The sequence below is a fragment of the Arvicola amphibius genome, chromosome 3 (assembly GCF_903992535.2).
Source record: "Arvicola amphibius chromosome 3, mArvAmp1.2, whole genome shotgun sequence".
NCBI lineage: Eukaryota > Metazoa > Chordata > Mammalia > Rodentia > Cricetidae > Arvicola > Arvicola amphibius.
The window spans coordinates 35,879,704-35,902,622 of record NC_052049.1 but is presented as its reverse complement, the minus strand read 5'-3'; the positions used below and the strand labels follow the sequence as shown (position 1 = coordinate 35,902,622).

The 22,919-nt window shown below is 41.0% G+C and overlaps 1 protein-coding gene across 3 annotated transcripts in view; it reads left to right on the top strand.

Moving 5' to 3' along the window:
• The window catches only part of Slc38a9 (solute carrier family 38 member 9), a 66,783-nt gene extending 45,114 nt beyond the window's left edge, over positions 1-21,669 (top strand). For 2 of the 3 annotated variants that reach the window (XM_038322049.1, XM_038322051.1), the window contains 4 exons: positions 8,841-8,954; positions 10,318-10,466; positions 14,039-14,128; positions 17,539-21,669. In XM_038322049.1, the coding sequence (XP_038177977.1) occupies positions 8,841-8,954; positions 10,318-10,466; positions 14,039-14,128; positions 17,539-17,704 (519 nt within the window). In that variant the 3' untranslated portion in view covers positions 17,705-21,669. The remainder of the gene's footprint in view (positions 1-8,840; positions 8,955-10,317; positions 10,467-14,038; positions 14,129-17,538) is intronic. The other variant, XM_038322052.1, reaches the window with a different exon arrangement.
• Positions 21,670-22,919: the final 1,250 nt, after the last annotated feature.

Genomic DNA, 22,919 nt, shown 5'->3' with positions numbered 1-22,919 from the left:
ATTCTCTCTCTCTCTCTAAAAATAAAGAGGTATAGCTAATAACACTCCAATAATATAATAAAGAAGACAAGAAAAGGGGAACAAAAAATAGATGTGGAGAAGAAACTAAATAGCAAGCTAGTAGATTTAAATCCAGTTACATTGATAATTACACTAAATATAAATGGCCCAACTACTACAATGAAAAATGTCATTTCTGTTAAAAAAATGAATTATATGGCATCATTAAGAAACTTTAAATATAAAGATAGAGCTTTTGAATACTATAAGAAACTAGAGCACCTGTGTTACTCGCAGCACAAATGATAATGTTCGAGTCAATGAGGAATGATTATATTGTGATCCTTATGGACTAATTCGCTTAGAAGTACCATGGCAGCATATATAAAAATCTACATTTGAGTAAATGCCCTAATGGGAATAAGTGCACACTGTGTTTGAATTAGATCTGGCCATTTACTAAAACTATAAAAGTATTAGTTAGCAATACATTTATTCTTAGTTACTCATAATGTAACATTACATGTAAAGTACTGTCTATTGATACTGATAGATCATAATGTTCTTCATTTGCGTTTTTTTTTTTGCTTTCCATGTTAAGTTTGTTAGTTTTCATAAGCTTATTTATGAGTGAGTCTATAAGCAAGTTGTCATGCATTGCAAAGGAAGTGCTTGTGATTTTTGTTTACTTTGCTTTAATATTAGGCTATACGGAAATATGCTTTGAAATACAATTGTTCTCTCTTGTTAAAAGAGAAAAAAGGGAGAATATAATAATCCTGACTCTAGTCATCCAGTGCTAGACCTTTAAAATACATGAAGTAGACCTGCATGATGGCACAGGAGGTAAAGGTGCTTGCTGCCACGCCTGACAACCTGAGTTCAATCCATGGGATCCACATGGTGAAAGAGAGAACTGCCCTTGGAGAGTTGTCTTCTGACCTTCACACACTGTGGCATGTGTGTGCTCATACACACAAACACACACACACACACACACACACACACACACATACACACTGCTAAGTAAAATGTAATTAAAATTAAAATAAATGAAGTAACAACAAACTGAAAGTATACAAATCCACAATTATGATTGGAAATATTCTTTCCTCCTCCTCAACAACTGGTACAACAAATAGACAAAAAAATTATAAGTGTAAGAAGCATGAAAAATACCATGTACCGACTTGATCTAATTGACATTTATAAAAGTCCTCTCGGTAGCAGAATGTATATTCCTTTCAAATAGACGAGAATGCCTACTAAGATATGGTACGTGCTTGGTCAAAAAAAAAGTATTAATAAGTGCAAAAGAAAATTATGCCAAGTATGTTCTCTAGCCATAAAGGAGTAAAAGTACAAATGAACAGCTGACATTTTGGAATTTACAAATAAATGAGTTAACCAACATCTTTCTATATAACCAGTGAATCAAGGAAGAAGTCACAAAAAAAATTGAAGGTTACTGAAAAAATGAAAATTCAGATTATTAAATTTATGGAATTGTCCCTAGAACTATTCTTAAAGGGACATTCACAGCTATAAATACCTACATAAAAAGTAAAAATGTGAAATCAAAGCCTAACCTTCCTTCACGTCCCAAGTGCTAGACAGGAAGACCAGGATTCAGGGTCATCTGCTACTACGTAGTGAGTTTGAGGCCAGCCTGGACTGTGTAAGACCAAGGTTTGGAAAAAACAACAGCAACAAAAAGTTTACTAGCAAAGTCATTTGTTTTTTTAGACAAGATCTCAGCATGCAGCTTGGCTGACCTGAAACTCACTTAGACCAGGTTAGCTGGAACTCTCATTGATCTGCCTCCTGAATCCTAAGATTAATAGGGAGTTAAGTTGCAGGCATGGTTCACATTGTGTGGTCCCTCCATGCACAAATTTAATTACTGTGGTTCACATTACAAGCCCTGATAGGTTCAAATTTCAGTTAGCCCAGGATTTAAATTATGAGCCTTACATAGAAGAATAGTCACTGTCCTCAGTTCACATACTGTGTAAATAGCAAGGGTGCTCACGATTACTGACAGATCACATCACTGCTTTCAAAATCACCCAGCGTTTGGTCACTCGCATGTCATTCACAGTCTACAGACAGATAATTGTGTTACCCCCTCAGCAACAAACATGATACTTTGTAAAATTGATAACTGAAATAAAGTTTATAAAATTGATAACTGAAAGGGTGAGATGCGATCATCAAAAACGGCAATGATGAAATGAAATTTCGTGCAGACATACGTAGAGTTCTAAAAGAAATAGCTGCTTAGAGAAATGTTGAGACCGCTTCTATCTGAGACTCCAGATACACAGCAAAGGAGTTTAGGGAAAGGAGATTTGGAAACTGGTTTTCAAGACAAGAAGAAAGATGGCGCACAGCAGAAAGGACAGTCAGAAAACTTCACATTAAAAGAATTCTTGGAAACATCTCACATTATTGAAAGCACGAGGGTTTTTACCCTTGTGACACTATTGCAAGTTAGAAGCCATACAAAGTTAGAGTATGACCTCACTGAGGTCCAGGAAAGATGCTTGCTACATATCATAAGTCATTCACTAAAAGGAGGCAAGTGTTAGTCCAGCCTTGCTCCTCACACCTGCAGTCCAACACTAGGGAGGTGGAGGCAGGAGGGCCAGGAATTCAAGCTACATAGTGAGTCTCAGGCCAGCCTGGGCTACAAGAGACCTTATACTTAAAATCCAGGTCAGGGAGAGGGAAGTGTAGTTCAAACTAGGCTTACGTTTAAAAAACAAAACATTTGGCCAGGTGGTGGTGGCACAGACAAATCTCTGTGAATTCAAGGCCAGCCTGGTCTACAAGAGCTAGTTAAAAAAAAAAAAAAACTACAGAGAAACCCTGTCTCAAAAAACAAAACAAAAACCCAAAAAGACATTCCAATGTTCGATACTTCCGATTCATTCATTTATTTATTTGTTCATTTATTGCAATGCTAGATATTGAACCTAGGGCTCTATGCATGTGGGCAAGTGCTATAGCACTAAGCTGCATTCCCAGGCCCTTTGTTGCTAATTTTTTAAATTATAATGCTAAATAAGCATTTTAATATTTTTCATTTCCTTCCCCCATTTGTAGCAAGTGCAATTTAATGTTTTGGCTAAACTTGTCAAAGCGTACACAACCATCATAATTTCTGTCTCCTTCCCAGCTTCCGGCTGCATGCTACCCTGTGCCATACTGCACTGTGTGTGGAGACGGCCAGTGCTCAACTTCTGCCCCCAAAAGTCTCGAGTAGAACCGATTTTCTAGAAAGTCGGGCCTGTTTATTTGGAAGGGTGCATGCCTCTTTGTGGGAAGCTGAGAACTGGAAAGAGAATTAATTGTGTGCCTTGGTTCTGTGCCCCAGGGCTGCGGAGGTCTCTGTCTTCTAGAACAGTCAGAAACCCACAGATGTAGGTCAGTGGTACTGTGCCTGCTTAGCACACGTGAGGCGTGAGTAGTAGAGCCAGCAGCCCTTCCTTGAACAGGTAGAATGCTGGACACTGTGAGTTTCTCCTGCTGAGCTGGTCAGCCAGGGCTTTATAAAACTAGTACAAATATTAGGTGTACAAATAAAATCTGTCTTCAGTTTGGTCACTTATGGAAAATATTTTTTTTAAAGAAAGACTTAAAAAAGTGTTTAAAAGGATTTTTATTTTTATTGCCTTAATTAAAACAATAGTATGAAGTGATAGTCTAAATATTAAAGTTTTTTTGTTTTCTACAACTGTTTATTGTGTGTGTACAAATGTCCCATGTACGCTTAGAGGTTAGAAAACAACTTTGGTCAGTGACTTAGTTCTTCCATCGTGTGGGTCCTGGGACTGAGCGGAAGTCATGAGGCTTCACAGCAAGTGCCTTTACTGCTGGCCCTGCTCTCACCTTTTTTTTGTACTTTATTTTTAAGTGTTAATTACTACGAAGAAAATGAACATTTCTGAAGTGCTATGTGCTAGCAGCATCCTAACCACTCTAGATTTATGTAAATATATAGTGTCTTGCTTATACTGAAATTGGCTTTTATATTGGCATATATTAAGCTAAACAGACACTGTATTATTTGAGTTTTTCTAATAATTACACCTTTTAAGGACTTTCACTAAATAATTTAACTTAAAATGTCTAGTTAATAGTGAGAAACAAAATTTGGGGGGATTAAAGTCAGAAAATCTGAGAGTTGTGAAGACATTTGAAAGTAGGAGGCTGGGTCTTTCTCGCCAGTGTTCCCGAAGCTGAACCTGAGCCCTTCCCTCCCAGGCACTTGTGAAAGGTCTTGAAGCCCTCACCAACTGCACTGGCCGAATGGCCCAGCTTCCCAAGTTTGACGTCCCTTTCTGAACTTTTGTCACTAAATGTAACTTTGTTTATGTATCTCTAAACCGTATACCATTTCTATTCCTTAAAGCACACTTGACCAGGAAAACATTAGGGGTTTGAAAATGAGCTTATCATCAAAATACATAGTCTACGTGGGTATGTGGACTGCGCACATCCTGAGAGTTCTTGTTGGATCAGGCCTTCGCAGAGCTTTCTGTGTAGCTTTGTTGTTGATTTAGTTGCTGCCCAGCTCTGATCTTTAAAGTGATTCAGCATGTCTTCTGTCCCATTTGCTGTTACTTTTTTCTTCTTGTCTGAGTCTGTAAGATGCTTGGGTACACATCAGAAGCTTTTATGGAAAAGTTTGGGGTAGATCTGTGTGGCTGTTGTCTGTCATTTTTCTTATGGAATGCTCCACAGGGTAGTCTTTTCACTGTGAACAGTACATGGAACAAATAAACAGTGTTTGACAAACAGACGTGTTCTCGGAGTTACTTTCGACCTTAATGTAAATCTAAGTCCTTGTGCGGAGCTGACATTCTACCTATTCTTAGTTCTTCAACTTCCAGCCATTGCTTATTTATGAGGCAGAGTAGGGTTGAAGGCTTCTTGACGCAGACATATTAGCACCTCATAATGGGCTTTTATCTCTTTCTAAACATACTCTTTGCTTAGAGCCTTTACCCTCAACCCCCACTTTTAAGACAGAGTCTCAATGTAGCCCAGGGTGACCTCAAAGTCACTACGTAGCTGAGGATAACTTTGAACTCCTGATTCTCCTTTATCTCCCCATTGCTGGGATTACAGATAGCTACTATCATAGTCATGCTGAATTTCCCAGAAGATTCCTTCTCCTACCCTTTTCTTTGAGTTGGGTTTTAGGAAGCTACACGTTGGGTCCAGTGCAGAGATGACACGGGCTTCAAAGAATAGCAAGCCCCCAGTATGAGCATGCTCTTCCTGGGCGGCATGGTTCCCAGATCCTGCTGGGCCTCCTCTGCTTGAAAGCAAAAGCATCAATTTTGTTCATCAGTGCTTCCGTGTGAAAACAGACACCCGGCTCCTGTCCGAGCTGTAACTACTGAGTGCTGAGTACACGTAACAGAGCTGTCCTCGCGGGCCGTTGTTTTCATGGCTCTCTAGTATGCTTTCATGTTCAAGTCTTTGTTACTCCTTTATGCCTCTCTTTTTCATTGTTAAATATGGCTTAAATACCTGGAACCTAGTAAACTTTTCATCATTGTAGCTAAGTGCACACAATTTGGCACCAGAGAGACCTTGTTTGGAGGCTGCATATTGGCTTCACCAAACTCCTCACCATGTAAAAGTTTTGTGTCTTACACTCATCTGAGAGGAAATGGACTGCAGCTACATTATAAGGTTTATGAGGCCCAGATGAAATGGCAGGCAGCGCTTAGGAAAGATGCCGGCATCTAGGAGTAGTTAACAGATGTGTATAGTTTATCTGTATTGAGTCCCTGCCGTCATTACCAGGGTGTTGCCTGACAAAGGGCACAATGCCCAGGTGGGTAAAGGGCGTGGAGAAGAAACACTCGAGACAGTTTCAGGGAACAAGCTTGTGCTTTATTGCATGTGAGCGACTACTTACACAATGGAAGCCTATGGACTGTGATTGCTTAGCACATTACCTCGGATTGGATAGTGAGCGCTCAGAACACCAGGGTCTCTATGGGGAGATACGTGGAAAGTGTCCACGGCCAGCTACCAGTTACTAATGCTACTTCAGAGTTCAGTGTTCCAACTTCTGGGGCATGGTGTGTCATACTTCTTGTTTAGAAACACAGTGTACCAGGTAGGCTGGCTGCCAGGTCATGCCTGCATTTTATCCTACAAGTTCCTGCTGTGTCCAGTGTTGTCCTAGGTATTGGGAATATAAGACAAAAAAGACACAATCATTGTCTCCAGCACCTCATAACCCAGTGGTATAAATCTAGCTAGAGAAAAATTTATGATAAAGTAACTATTAAACTTGGCTATTTTTATGTTGTTTTTAATTTCAAGGGGCATCTTTCCACTCAAGAGCTTTTTTCAAAAAATTGATTATTTTGGGAACTGGAACAATGACTCAGCCTTTAAGTGTGTGAATTATTCTTGCAGAGAGCCCAAATTCAGTTCCCAGCACCCACATTGGGAAGCTCACAACTACTTGTAAGTCTAGCTCCAAGGAATCCAACACCCCCTTCTTACCTCTGTGGACACCTGGGCGCGCGCACACACACACACACACACACACACACACACACACAAAATTTAAAAAATAAATAATAATATTAAGTCTCTTAAGTGGATTGTTTTTATAGTAAAAGTTAATGGCGATTAGAACATCCACGTTACTGCATTTGGCTAATGCTCTGAGAAGGAGGAAGCAGGGAGGGAACTGCTTTACTGGGAGGCCCTGACGCCATAGCCTTGGAATCGTCTCCTGAAATTTCACATAGGTACGTGTTTTTCAGGAAGCTGGACTAAAGTAATACAGTCAGATGGTACGTGAGTTACAGACTGTCAGTGAAATTCCTCCCTTCTCGCTTTCTCTCTTTGTCTTCTGTTTCTTCCAGTGTGTGTGTGTGTGTGTGTGTGTGTGTGTGTGTTTTATGCAAATGTATGGGCTGTGGAGCCCAAGGTTGAAGTTGGGAATCATCTCAATTGTTCTTACTGCCTCACTGAGGCAAACTCTCAGTCAAACCCAGAGCCCATGGATCTGACTAGTCCTGCCAGTAACATTGCTCCCCGGATCCCATCTCTCCCTTCCAAGGCTGGAATTACAGGCCACTTGTTATTGCCATGGGCTTGTGGAGAGCTGAACTCCAGGCCTCATTTCCCCAGCCCCCCATGATTTTCTTTCCTTAAGGGGGCTATTTTGGGCTGGCCAAATGGTTATCAATTAAGAGCATGTACTGCTTTCTCAGAAGACCAGGGTTCTATTCCCATCATCCATATTAGGTAGCCCACAACCACCTGTAACTCCAGCTTCAGGGGTATCCTTGGGCACCAGCACCCATGTGCACCCACAAACACACGCGCACGCACGCGCACACACACACACACACACACACACAAATACATCAAGATAATAAATCACTTTTTGAATGAGGTTGTCTTAATTCTTGAGCCAGCTCTAGTAGGTGGAGACTGGAATGCCTTTGAAATGTTGTAATTGAGGCCAACTGCTTTTTGATATGAAAATAGGCCTTTCTTGATTTGTTTTTGCGCATCCCACACAAGAGTGAGACACAACCCCAGGGGAAACCAAATGTTAACCGGAACTGAGTCCTGGAGCTTCATGAACTAAGAGAAAAGATTTCGAAGCCCCTTCCCTAAACTCTCAGGGAGATCTGAAAGAGCCGGTTCTGATTTGCATAAACCTCTAGCTCAGAGGCCTACCCACTGTCTCCTTTCTGATACTGAATCCCTGGTTTGTTTTCTAACTGAATGTCAGTTTAGACCTGACCTTAAGATCTCTCATGGGTTCTTGTTTACTCTTCAGCCAGATTTATGAATCTCAAGTTTATAAAGCACTGCTGTTGCTTCAGCCCATTTTAGGAGTCATCCAGAAAAATCCAAAACGGTCCCTAATTCCAAGTGTCTGAACACTCTTACTATGTTATCAAACTTAAAAACTGCATACAATTTGTTTCTAATCTGTTTTCCTAGCTTTCGCGTCATTTCTATCTCAAATGAATAGGCCTGTGGCTACAATTTAGTTGTGTTGAATTGTTTGGCTGTAGCTTAAGTGGTAATGGAGACCATTTGCCAGCTGTGGAATCTGCTGTGTTTGGATCTAACAGCTGGCTGCTTTCAGTCTCTTGGAGCTTTTTATTTTGCCTGACTGGGAGGGTGGGAACAGCAGAGGAAGAAAGTAGGCCGCTTTATTTAATAATGTGTTTGTTTGCTGACTCCGGTAATAGCTTTGGACAGCTATTTGAACAGCTGCTTTTTAAATGTCCTTTTGTTTACTGTTTAAGTTTTCAAAGCTTGTCTTTAAAGTGTACTTGTCTACTCTTTAACTGGTGTTCTTTCTTTATTAAACATATTTTAATATGCTCTACTCCCGTGGCCTACGCATACTTTGATGATATAAGCTAATTTACTAAAAAAGAATTTTTAAAATTTCATAGGTCAAACCAAAAGTAGCTTATACTTTCTTGTTGTCTTTTTTATTATAATTAAGTTTTTTTTTAATTTGGCAAGCGTTGCCTTTTGAAATTAAATTAGAACCACAGTTTATATTATCTGCCAAAGTCTTCTAACAAGTAGCTTAGTCTACATACTCCAGAAAAGTTAAAAAGAAAACTAACAAGAGTAATTATATGTGTGTGTATATGTATATATATAATTGCATTCTGTGAAAATTAGGTAGGAAGTATACAGACACATACAAAATAAGAAGATAAATTTGGATTTATTTGTCATACTCCTTACTTAGTGTTTAAGTAGACTTAGTGTGACTGTCTTCATGCTGAGTGAGCATTTTATTCTGTGTTTATTTATAGGTGAGAGACCTGTGCATTGCTTATATGCTGGTGACATTGACTTATCTCTATATTGGTTTCCTGGTTTTTGCCTCATTTCCTTCACCTCCATTATCCAAAGATTGTATTGAGCAGGTAAAGCACTGTGTACACCTGTGTGACTTTGTGTGTGTAGCAGGGAGATCAGTCAGGAGCAAGATCAGTCAGGCCTGGACTTGAATGCCACCTCTACCTTCCCCATCTTTTCCACGTCTCTAATCTCTCTTGCATCCAGTAACATCACATGCAGGCTCCATTTGATAACTTCTGGAGTAAGCTCTGCATACTCTGCAGCTTGTAGTGCCCAGGTGCCCACTCTCGCGTACGCACACTTCTCTTTGTGTACACCAGTTACCAGTGTTCACATGGGTTCCTAAAGCCTCCGCCTAGAGTCCACTGAAGCCCCTGATTTTCCAAAGCTTACCCGTGGAAACGTCCTGGGTGAACCGGTTTTGATTCACCTATAGGACTCTAGTTTAGAGACTGAGTGAAAAGGAGCAAAACAACGCAGACTGTTTAGCTATTAAAGCGTGAGAGCTGGGGAACAGTAAGAGAGAAATCCCCTCTCAGCAGTTGTAGTGAAACCTACAAATAGTAACATCTTTGGTACTAAAGAGTTTCTCATGAAGAACAGCATTTCACGGGTGATTTCCTAGCCAGAGGAAACCCCTCTAGGAGTCCAGTGATCATGTTTGAAGCCAGTTAAAAGGAGTGTTTCAGCAGTGCTGATAGTGTTCTCTGTTGTGTGATAGCTGAAAATGTTCTCTTCATTGTGTTGTTTGGGGAAGTTCTTTGGCAGCCAAGTGTTTGCTGCAATTTTCCCTGATATGAATAATCCCACATAAAGCTGACTCCCCTGGGAATAGTAATATGTGTGGTATTCATAGTTGGAAGGGAAAATGTAATTCAGAGTTATTAACTTTTCAGATACTAAACAGAAATGAAGAAAACGAGCTAACGTGTAAAAGTAAATCCTTTCAACTTAGCGCTAGCCTGCAAGCTTTGGTGGCCCCAGGTGACCATGTGCTCTCACCATGCACACTATTTGAAGTGCTGGTGTCAGTGGAGGCCAAACAGGAGAACTATAGTAAAGATACAATGCCATTTCAATAAATCAGGAGCAAATTTACTTATTGCATATGAACTGTTTAGAGCTGTGTTTCTTGGTCTGTCTGTTGTGAAGAACAAGGTTTTCTTTATTGTTTAAATGTTGTTGTTTTCAGACCAGAATTTTTAGAAAAAAGAATACGCCAGTTTCGATGTTTTATCAGTTTCTAAATATGTAATTTTGGTTTCTGTACTCACCTCCTGACAAATAGTTAGCAAGCAGTTTGGAGACAGGCATCAATCAGTTCATAAATCACTATTTGGGTATTGCCTGTGTTCACAGTAAGCAGAAAATGTTGTGGATTTGAATGTGCTGCATTGAGTGTTGACTCCATTGTCTTTCTTGGACTAGAACTTCTTAGACAACTTCCCTAGCGGTGACACCCTGTCCTTCATTGCAAGGATATTCCTGCTGTTCCAGATGATGACCGTCTACCCACTCTTAGGCTACTTGGCCCGTGTTCAGCTCTTGGGCCACATCTTCGGTGACGTTTATCCTAGGTAAGGGTTCTTCTCTTGGCCAGCAAGATGTGCCAAGCAACAAATGACTGTGCAAACAGGTCAGTTTAAAGTTTGACTGATCCTTTTGCTATAAAAAACAATTTTGCCTAATGAAAGTGGTTACTAAGGATAGATCACAGGGTCCCTTTCCCAGAAGAGCTTTAAATAGAGATGCCACTCCCTTGACCGGGACAATCTGGTGTCCATCCCTTCCAGGAGAGTCACTTAGCTCTGATGTCTATTATTATCTATGTGAGGATTTAACTGCTACTAAGGACACCTTGCTAAGAAGTACATAGCACTTAGAGCCTATGTTGCTGGGTTGCTCAAGAGAGTCAATACTTTTAATTATTGATATCAATACACATGTTTATTAATAGCTGTACATGTCTCTAGAAATGCTCAGTTGTGTAGAATTGAAGGTGAGGCGTAGAATAAGTTTAAGTTCTTATTTCATACATAGCAAGTTTGAATTGCTATGGCAATTCTAGCCTCTTAATGGGCCTAGAGGACTTGTGCATCCTTTTGAATAAGATTGTTCAGGTAGTTACCCTTGTCCAAGAGAAATTTCTACGGAACTCATTGTGTTTTCAGGATTCCCTGAAGATGTCTCACAATCCCCTGGTTAACCCTTATAGTAAATGTTACAAAAACTACCAAGCCATATTTTATTGGGAATATATTAGCTTTGGGAGGGGAGGTGTTGGATGAGGGTATCACTGTGTGGCCAGAGCTAGACTGGAACTCATGATCCCGCCTCAGCCTTTCAAATGGTGGGATTGTAGGTGTGAGTAGAATAAATATTTTAAAGGAAGAAAATTTATGAATATAATATAGGAAAACATTATATTTATTCTAATATATTAAAAAAGGGTAACAATTCCTGTTTGCAGCCTGTCCCCTCATGAAACAATTCAAGTCAAGAGCTGCAGTGTCCTCTTGTACATTGATAAGTAGCAAACCACAGTTGTAACCCTTCTATCCTAGAACTTTGGCATTCAGAAAAATACAGCGTTTCTGTTTGTTACTCCATTAACTCTACTGTATTTGCTTCACCAAAATAAAATAAACCCAGTGAGAGATGAAATATTTCTGGGCTAATGCAGCCCTCTTGTCTTTGGCCATTTTTTGCTTTGTTTTGTTTGTTTTTTTGAGACAGGGTTTCCTCTGTGTAACAACCCTGGCTGTCCTGTAACTCACTACGTAGACCAGGCTGGCCTCGAACTCAGAGAGCCACCTGCCTCTGCCTCCCTAGTGCTGGGATTAAAGACCACCACCCAGCTTTTTTTCTTCTTTCTTTCTTTTTCATTTTTTTCTTTGTGGGGAGGGATTCACTGTTTTAATGGTGGCTTTTAGAGTGGTTTTTCTTCTTGTAAAAAAGTCTGAGAAGTTCCTTTAGTGCTCAAGTTATGTTTCCTTCCTGTGACATTTCCCCTGTAGTCGCGTGCTCCACAGGCAGTGCATGATGTTTTGAACTCAAGACTTCTTTATACTCTTCAGTTTTAGTACTACCAGTAGCTTTCACTTTGAAAGGTACATTATCAATATTTAATATAAACTTTTAAAACTAAGAATTTTAGGATACTTATTGATTCCTTTAAAAATCTGTAAGTCTAAGCATAGAGACACACATGTAATCCCACCCACTTCGGTGGCAGAGGCAGGAGAATCTCAAGTGTGAGGCCAAGTAGGAAAACAAGTGCAGCATTCTTGGGACCCTGGCAATCCCCTCAAAAAATTATAAATAAAACCATTATTTGTGAATATGAATAATATTTTATGAAAAATATCTGATTCCCAAAAAAATTGTTTTACTGTTAAAAACTCCTTAACGTCTGCTTTTTTGGTTGACAGTTGAAGTCTATGTTTCTGCTTTGCCTGTTATACTGTCATTTCATTAAATATCTGAATATAATTCAGCCTCATGTAGATGTGTAGTTGGAAAAGAAGTACGTTTTACACCCTTGTCAGATAATTGTGAATGTGCATCCTTGGTGCATGAGGAAATTTGACACAGCATAGCTCCTTGTTTGTATCACACAATTAGAAAGTTGGTTGCCTTAAAACCCATTGAGCTCCCTTGCTCTTTGCTTCTCTGTCCCTGAATGATTTTATAATCTCAAGCTTGGTCAGTATTGGTTCCCAGAGTTCTGTGGGTCTCTCAAATGTTAACACACTTACTTGTACATCCCTAAAACTCACATTTTAATATCACTACCAGTCTCATCCCAAAAAAGTCCTTACATTCTGGAAAACCATCAAATTCATAGTTTGCCAAGTTCTTCAAAATCCTACTTTTTATTTGAAAACTCATTTGTCACTATCAACAACAAATACTGCCTATTGTTTTCCTTAAATGGCAAACTCACCAACATTCATTTAAAGGAGATGTCAGTTCATCAGCGGGTGTGGATGCCTGCTGGTTGGCTGCATTTAGAGGAAGGGAAGCATCTTTGAGACTGTCAGAGAGTTTGGTCCACCCCCACTGGTAGCTGCTTTTGCTCGAGAAGTCCACGTATTCGAGTGAGCATATGTTCTTGATTGCTTCCCATTTGATCACATAGAATAGTAAAAAGATATATACTCCAAGGATAAGACCCAATAAACAGAGCTGTGCTCCTTTTATGCCATAAGTGGTAGAAATCAAACCCACGGCCTGGAGCATGTTGGGTAAAAGCCCCACTGAGTCATATCCCCACCCTTCTCATGAACAAAGTTGTTAATAATTTTTTCTTGTTTTATTTTCTCTTGAAAATGTTGGCAGTGAAAACCCCGTCCTAGAACACAGATAGTGCCTTTGCCCTTCCGTGTTGCTTCTGTAAAACATACAGTGTCTTGTACTGTATGGCAAGCGTGTTTACCTCAAATGTTTCCTGAAACAGAATTCACGGTCACACTTTGAGAACCAGCTGCTACTTTGGAAAATAAACAAGTTTTTCTTCTAGTAAAACAACAAAGGTCCAGCAAGTTGAAGGTTGAAAGTCTAGGTGAATAATAACATCTCGATGCCTAATGTCTCTGTAACTTATCAAGATGTATGACAACTAGCTACTGGCATACATAATTTCCCTTACTTTTTCGTTTATTGACAATATTCTCTCCATACATTCCTACCCTCTAATTTTTTCTTTAGATTTTCTTGTTTGGTGAAAATCCAACTAGCTTTTTTTCCAAATTGTTTACATAATTCTTGTTTATCTACATAAATAATGATGTTATTTTTAATAATTTTTACTATATTTTTTCAGGTAAACTGTTGATTTTCTTAATCTGTAGTTTTCTTCCTTTTTATAAGTACCTTAATAGACTTCTTCATGCTTTTGCTTTCTCAAGATACCACAAGTGAAAGTATAGATACAGTGTGCACTCTACTGTATACTGCTAGTTTGTACCTGTGAAATTGGCCTTTTTATAGAACTGGATAAAATTGAGCAGTATATTTCAGTTTTGTTGGCAAATTAAAGACAACCATTTGAAAGATGAAAAGAATGAATTTTAATTGTCCTAAAAATTGATTATAACTTACCTATTTTATATCTTTTCTTTCACATAAACTCTCTTTTACCTTCTAGCATTTTCCATGTGCTGATTCTTAATTTAATTATTGTGGGAGCTGGAGTGACCATGGCCTGTTTCTACCCAAACATAGGCGGGATCATAAGGTACAGCTGTGCGCACATGCTCTGTTGCCGTTGTTGCTGCTGATGCTCTAACTGAATGAATTGCTGAGCGTTGAATACTGGTGGTGCTCCCGTGTACGGCCTGCAGTTTGCGGGTGCTCGGTAAACTGCACTTTTGCTGATCTTTGGTAGAGAAGGAGCTCTAGGAGCCCCACCATCCCTCAGCTACCTTTCCCTTCTTCTTACCTTTCTCATTTTCCATTGTGTTCCTTTTATCTGAAATAAAAAGTTATTTTCAATATACGTGACTTCTTAGGTGTGCCTAGGAAGTCCTTATAGGTCAATACCATGTCCAACTCTAAATACATTTCAACTTAAAAAGCAAGAGATTAGATCAAAACTAGGAAAAATGTTGTGGCAGATCGAAAGTGGTAGGGATAAAGTTGATTCAGACTATCACTAAAAATTTGCTCAGAATAATCTGAGGTCTTCCTTGATATGAACAACAGACAGAATGAAATGTCTTCAAAATAATCAGATGTCTTCCTCAATATAGATATCAGATTGAATCACTCTTGTGAAGAACCTTTCCTAAGAAGGTAGCAGGCAATAAAAGAAGAAAGTGCTCCATAGTGCCTGTGGGAGACAGTGTTCTGTGGAGACTGTGTTCTGTGGTTCTGTGGAAACACTGTTCTGTGGAAACACTGTTCTGTGGTGACTGTGGAGACAGTGTTCTGTGGAGACAGTGTTCTGTAGAGACAGTGGTCTGTGGAGACAGTGTTCTGTAGAGACTGTGTTCTATGGAGACAGTGTTCTATGGAGACAGTGTTCTGTAGTAACTGTGGAGATAGTGTTCTATGGTGACAGTGTTCTATGGTGACAGTATTCTGTGGAGACAGTGTTCTGTGGAAACAGTGTTCTGTGGAGACAGTGTTCTGTGGAGAAAGTGTTCTATAGGACAGTATTTTGTGGAGACAGTGTTCTGTGGAGACAGCGTTCTGTGGTGACAGCGTTCTGTGGAGACTGTGTTCTGTGGAGACAGTGTTCTGTGGAGACTGTGTTCTGTGGTTCTGTGGAAACACTGTTCTGTGGAGACAGTGTTCTGAGGTGACTGTGGAGTCAGTGTTCTGTGGAGACAGTGTTCTGTGGTGACTGTGGAGACAGTGTTCTGTGGAGACAGTGTTCTGTTGAGACTGTGTTCTGTGGTGACAGTGTTCTATGGAGACAGCGTTCTGTGGTGACAGTATTCTGTGGAGATAGTGTTCTATGGTGACAGTGTTCTATGGTGACAGTATTCTGTGGAGACAGTGTTCTGTGGAAACAGTGTTCTGTGGAGACTGTGTTCTGTGGAGAAAGTGTTCTATAGGACAGTATTCTGTGGTGACAGTGTTCTGTGGTGACAGTGTTCTGTGGAGACAGTATTCTGTGGAGACAGTGTTCTGTTGTGACAGTGTTCTATGGAGACAGTGTTCTGTGGTGACAATGTTCTGTGGAGACAATGTTCTGTAGTGACAGTGTTCTGTGGAGACTGTTCTGTAGTGACTGTGTTCTGTGGAAACAGTGTTCTGTGGAAACAGTGTTTTGTGGTGACTGTGGAGACAGTGTTCTGTGGAGACAGTATTCTGTGGAGACAGTGTTCTGTGGAGACAGTGTTCTGTGGAGACAGTGTTCTGTGGAGACAGTGTTCTGTGGAGACTGTGTTCTGTGGAGACTGTTCTGTGGTGACAGTGTTCTGTGGTGACTGTGGAGACAGTGTTCTGTGGAGACAGTGTTCTGTAGAGACAGTGTTCTGTGGAGACACTGTTCTGTAGAGACTGTGTTCTATGGAGACAGTGTTCTGGGGAGACAGTGTTCTGTAGTAACTGTGGAGATAGTGTTCTATGGTGACAGTGTTCTATGGTGACAGTATTCTGTGGAGACAGTGTTCTGTGGAAACAGTGTTGTGTGGAGACAGTGTTCTGTGGAGAAAGTGTTCTATAGGACAGTGTTTTGTGGAGACAGTGTTCTGTGGAGACAGCGTTCTGTAGTGACAGTATTCTGTGGAGACAGTGTTCTGTGGAGACAGTGTTCTGTGGAGACAGTGTTTTGTGGTGACTGTTTTGTGGTGACTGTGTTCTGTGGAGACAGCGTTCTGTGGAGACAGTGTTCTGTGGAGACAGTGTTCTGTGGTGACAGTGTTCTGTGGAGACAGTGTTCTGTGGAGACAGTGTTCTGTGGTGACAGTGTTCTATGGAGACAGTGTTCTGTGGTGACAGTGTTCTATGGAGACAGCGTTCTGTGGTGACAGTATTCTGTGGAGATAGTGTTCTATGGTGACAGTGTTCTATGGTGACAGTATTCTGTGGAGACAGTGTTCTGTGGAAACAGTGTTCTGTGGAGACAGTGTTCTGTGGAGAAAGTGTTCTATAGGACAGTATTTTGTGGAGACAGTGTTCTGTGGAGACAGCGTTCTGTGGTGACAGCGTTCTGTGGAGACTGTGTTCTGTGGAGACAGTGTTCTGTGGAGACTGTGTTCTGTGGTTCTGTGGAAACACTGTTCTGTGGAGACAGTGTTCTGAGGTGACTGTGGAGTCAGTGTTCTGTGGAGACAGTGTTCTGTGGAGACAATGTTCTGTAGTGACAGTGTTCTGTGGAGACTGTGTTTTGTGGAGACTGTTCTGTAGTGACTGTGTTCTGTGGAAACAGTGTTCTGTGGAAACAGTGTTTTGTGGTGACTGTGGAGACAGTGTTCTGTGGAGACAGTATTCTGTGGAGACAGTGTTCTGTGGAGACAGTGTTCTGTGGAGACAGTGTTCTGTGGAGACTGTGTTCTGTGGAGACTGTTCTGTGGTGACAGTGTTCTGTGGTGACTGTGGAGACAGTGTTCTGTGGAGACAGTGTTCTGTGGAGACAGCGTTCTGTGGAGACAGTGTTCTCTGTTGACTGTGGCAAATTTCACAGGTACAAACTAGTAGTATGCAGTAGAGTGCATATTGTATCTATAATTTTACTTAGGATATCTTGAAAAAGCAAACCATGAAGAAATCTATTAAAGTACTTATAAAAAATAAGAAAATTGTAGATCAAGAAAATCAGCGTGGTATTGAAGGTTTGAAATTGCCACACTTAGGAAATAGAGGCAGGAGAATCATAAGTTCATTTTTGCTATATAACAAGTTCAAGGCCAACTTAGTCTACAAAACAGATCAAGATGAAAGCCTGTCTCCAGATGTGTCTGAGATTTAAGTAATGGATAAAAACTGTTTGCCATGCAGATGTAAAAGCAAGTAGGAAATAATATTTTTATTAAATTCAAATCTAACAAGTTTTAAACTCAAATGTTAGTAACAATGACAAATTTTGTTGCAAAATGAGACTGAGTACAATTTATTTAAATGATACTGTATTTACCTTAATTATAGGTCATCCACAATGCAGCAAGAGCATTAACATGGAAAGTTTTCATTTTGCAGGTACTCGGGAGCAGCATGCGGCCTGGCTTTCGTGTTCATATACCCTTCTCTCATCTACATAATTTCCCTCCGCCAAGAAGAGCGGCTGACATTGCCTAAATTAGTCTTTCACGTTTTCATCATGATTTTGGGCCTGGCGAACCTGTTTGCTCAGTTTTTCATGTGAAAACTGTTTTCCCGCCATTTCTCATGGTATTCTGAACCTTGGCAACGGTTCTGCATAAAAGAACTTGAAAATGCTGTCGTTGCTGTAATTCTAAGTGTTTTCTCAGATAACTGAAAGCAGGGGAGATGATGGTCTGCTGATGACTGTTTTTGTACTGGAGCAGAGAGGGATGATGCGGATGGTCTGAACCCTTTGCCTTTCTTTGGACCCCATCCCATGCATCCAAGTAGAAATATAGAAGGAATCACAGTGGTTTTTTTGTTGATAAGTATAAGGTAGGTGGATGTGTTTTGCCTACAGCTAGGAATCTCAGGGGTTGGGTCCAGGTGGCATGTTGCCAGACCCTGTTTCTGTTGCAGGGTCCTCTCATCCACTTTCTCACTTGCTGGACCATTTCTTCAGTTTACCCAAACCGCTGCTGTTTCGAACAGTAAAACAAATACCTCATTTTAAAAGAAGTTTCCATGGCATCATTATTAGTTGAATGAATTCCTAACTAAATACTTTATCTGAAGAACAACAACAACAAAATGTCAATGGTATCAGTCCATCAGAAGACGCCTGTAAAGTAAGCCCAGTGGGTAGCTGGTGGGGACAAGAGGACCAGGGTTTGTGTCACCCTCAGTTTCATGGCCAGTGTGAAACCAGCCTAACTATGTAAAACCTTGTCTCAAAACACCAAGAGAAAAAAAAAAAGAGAAAACATGTGTCAGAAACCTGTGCAGAGGTGGTTGCTGTCTGACTCGTAATTCTAATCCAGTTCCAGTGACCTAGATTGAGATTGCAGTTCCCAAGCCAGATCTTACACATGAACAAAAGCAGTTGTCCTCACAGACCCCAGGGACTCTTCTCGTGTCCCTGAGCATTGCATGGACTGTCATGAAGCCTAATGAAGAAAGCGTGAGCAGAGAGGGGCAGCATGTGAGGCCCTTCAGAAGAACAAGGGAATAGCTAGAAAGGGTGGGACTCCGCCCAGGATATCCTGAGTCATTCTGGTTCAGGTGTGACCTCCAGGGGCCGACACCATCTACCATTCCTCTAGTGGGAAGGGAAGAATGTTGTCTCCACAAGAAAAACTTCTGTCTGACAAGAAGATTGAGAAAGAAACCCAGGTTCTAGAGTTAACACTCTTCCCATTTCCCTTCTGACCTGAAAGCTGAACTAGAATCCAGATGTCTGTCTTCCATGTAACACGGTCTGTGCTCCACCCAAAACTACTAACATTTAGAGCGCTCTAATTTGGGACTAAATTGTTAAAAATGTATCATAATTCCGCTTCCCAGGAGTGTGCAGATTGTGTCACGTCCGTCCTTTGGGGAAAGCAGGTGAAATGGTTTCTGTAAGCCTAGTTAGGAGCTCTAGATTTAAGGCCAGCTTTGATTTCTTTCAGCATGGCTTATGTCCTGTTGGAGTTACAGGTCTATGTTTATAAGAAGCTGTCATTCCCAACACTTTTTAAAGTCTCATTATGAGAACTGTCAGGCACATACACAGGTAGAATAATATGGAAAACTCCGTCCATGCATCCCCGGGTCTAGTAATTATAGACTTAGTTGAATTTGCTTCACCTGCTCCTTCCCGCTTTTTTTCTTTTCTGCCATATTTAAAAACCAGTCTCAGACATTATGTCATTTCATTTCTGCAAACCTTAATATCCAGCTAATAGCCCGAACTTTGAACCTAGTCCCATTTATCATGGAGCCAGTCTCCAAAGTGCTGGTTAGCAGAAAGGGCTGCAGAAGCCATGTTGAGGGGAAGAGCCTTTATGCTTGAGACCCTCTGGACCATCTGACTGCAGACTTCCTTTGTTCAGAGGCATTTGCGTCAAAGCTGGGTGCTTTGAGAGATGTTCCTACTTAATCTGTATATGTTCTTGGTAGTTTCTTTTCTCTTTGAGAACTTTAGAAACAACCGTCATTGCTTTTTCCACAAAGGCATTCCTGAATGCTTTAACACATCAAAGATGTGCTATGCTTTAGCAATCAAGGGTGATGGGATGTGTTTTTGCCTATTTCATAGATAAAAGGAATATGGCAGGGGATGCTACTCTCTGGACAAAAAAGAATGTGGATTTATGCTTTTGTTTTCTTAAAGAGATTTGATCATTTAGACCTCCTAATGCCCTGTTAGAGGAGCCAGATGGCTTTGTCTCCTCAGTCTCTTTCGGAGACTCCTTTGGCCTGTCACTTGAGTCAGACTCATGAGTGCAGGTGTCCTGGCTCCTGTCGAGAATGACACGATAGGAACTCACACGCAGTTAATCTGACTTGCTCTCTCTCCTCTCTTGAACTGTCTAATTAAACTGCTTTCACTTTTTGCTCTGATGTGGTCAGCCTTTGGATTTAGCTTCTTTAACACACAGCTGAGGACACTAAGATTTAGAAGGAATTGTTTCGAAGGGTCTTCCTGAGAAATCCTATGGATGTATTTGGTCTATGCAGGAAGGAGAAAAAAATGGGGATAAGATTTATACCTGTGGGTGATGGTGCAGTCATTGCCATCAGCACACTCCAAAACTGTGTTTGGAATGAGGAGTAAATGCGCCTGCTGGAAGCTACTGTCGTAAAGGGAAATGGTCCATTTACATCAAATGTGTTTTCTAAGCCCTATGCAGCTGTTGACTGTAGCAGTGGGCTTGTTTTCTGCTTCTACTTGAAACTCACCACGAAAATGTTTGTGTGTTTTAATTGTTGTTCCCAAAATTATTCTGTGTAAATAATTGAACAGTCAGTAATATTTATGACTTTGGAGGAGCTAAAGCCATGTCTTAAAGCATGCATCTTCAAGGGGCTTTTAGTCTAGGGAAGAAAGAGAGCTCACCAGCACGCGGGGATAGTGGGACTGTTGGAGCAGCGTGACATTCTGGGGAGGGACTGTCCAGAGGCAGGGGATCCATTTCCAGTTTCCTCCTACTCCCCAAAGTTATGCTCACTGTGTTCACCAGCTAATAGAATGATGTGTTCCATGTATTTGATTTATTAGGGCAAGTTTTCTCTAAAACTTATTTTGTGACATTTACTTGCTTCTTTTTGCATTATTTTTTTCTTCTTTATTATCATTAAAGTATTTAACTCCTATGGCTCTTGGGCAGAAAGCAAAATTAATATGAGATGTAATTAGTAATACACTGGGTGCTACAGACAGAGTCTATAATCTTCAAATGTTTAATTTCTTTAATATGAATATTCAAAATGTCAAATGTTTACATTCATTGATGTGATAGTATTCTGCTTTGTTTCTGTTACCGTGATAAAATACTATGGCCTGAAGCAAGAGTCTGTTTGGCTTACAGTTCCAAAGAGGGAGTCCGTGTGGTCAGGACGGCATGGGAGGAGTAACAGAGCAGGGCTGGCAAATCACATTTCCTCTGCACGTAGAGACCAAGAGTGCAAACACTGAGTGAGTGGGGAGAGGTGGAAACTCACAGCCCACCCCACCCCACCCAGTGACGCCCTTCCTCTAGCAGAACTCCAGTTCTAAGTTTCAGGACTTCCCCACACAGTGGGTCCCCAGACCAGCTGAAGACCCAGTGTCCAGACCCATAAGCCCATGGGGAGATTTCTCACCGAGACCCCAGAGGTGATAATAGCAGAGAATACGGTGCTGCGTGTTTTCCTTACCCAGTATTAACATCTTGCTTTTTAGAAGTCGGTGGTGATTTGGGTTTTGTTTTTAACTTGACTTCATACCAACTTGAATGTCCAAAAACAAATCCAAGTTCTAGCTGGTGCCTAACCGTGGTGTGTCACTAGACTGTGATCCAAAGTGAAACGAACCCCCGATGTCACACGCACTGACTGGGCTGACCTCGCTTTCACAGTGGCCGCCAGCCTCACTTAAGATTGTATAAACACGTATTGTAAAACAGCTCTGATAGGAACCTCAGAATCCAAACAGTGTTCTCTGATATGATTTGTCTTTTTATAGAAAAAAGGAGATTAAATCAGAATTATTTTGGAAACAAGTATCTCTGGGATTTTTTTAGGAGACTTTGGCTAGGAAATCCTTGCCTCCTAGCAGTGGCCACAAGCAGAAGCCGCTGGCTCTACGTTCTCAAGTGACTGTGCCTGTGGCTCATATCAGACTACACGGCGCCTTCCTTAAAGTGACGATCCTCTAGGAAAGCCTATAGCACGTTAACTGAAACCTCGGGTGACATCCCAGTAAGTGGTGCCCAGTTTCTGGCCAAAAGCTATGGGAAAAAAATAGTAATTTCCAGAACCTTTGAAGCTAATAAAGAACCCTAATTTTCTGGCTTCTTTAGATTACTTTTCCCCCCACCAAATATCATTTTTTCTTGATTTCTCCACTCTTCTGGAAAGTTAAATAAGTTAAAATAAGACTTTTAAAAATTAAAAATGCCCCTCTGTTTATCTCAGACTATGCCTCATAGTCCCAGAGTAGGAATGAGGAGGTTCACTCAGACACTTCCCCTCTGCCTCTCAATCCCAAGCAGGCCAGTAATGTTTAGTCATAGCAGACCTCAGGATGCGCTTGTTCAATCAACTAGTCAGGGTTCCACTTAAATGTAAATAACGTTAGATGTTATTATCTAGGGTTTTCCTAATACCCCTCCCCCAAAAGAATGGGGGAGGGTGCTGGAGGGGCACCTTGGTGGTACAACGCTTGCCTGAAAGCATGAGATCCTGGGTCTGATCCCAGGATTCCAAAAGGAGAAAGAATTGGGTCAGTCAGGTTCCAGATTAATCATTCAACACTTAAGTGCTTACCTAATACCGGACCCTGTGCTAAGCACTGAGCGTGCTGTGGCGTGCTGTGCTGTGATATGATGTGATGTGATGTGATGTGATGCAGGCAAGGTGTGGTCCCAGCAGCGGAGCATCCTTTGTCCACCCATCTGGCCCAGCAACTGAGTCACCCTCCTGAGATGCCACCGAAGTACCCAGCTTCTGCCCTCTCGGTGCCCTGTCTCCGTCGAGGCCTGTGGTGTGTGATTGGAGGGGCTGAGTGTAGAAGCCCAGAGGGTTAGGTGGGGCTTCCCAAAGCGAGCTGTGTTTCCATGTAAAACTCTTCCACATCCCAGGTTAACTCTAGCACTGAAATGATTTGTGCAAAACCAGAAGGTCCCATAGAAGAACAAATGATCTGCTGCGTGACCTGCTGTTAGAGTAATGGTGGGTTTCCAGGTGAATCACTTCCTTTGTAGCTTTATTGTTTATATTGCAAATTTTTCCTTAAGCAATGTCTAAGATAA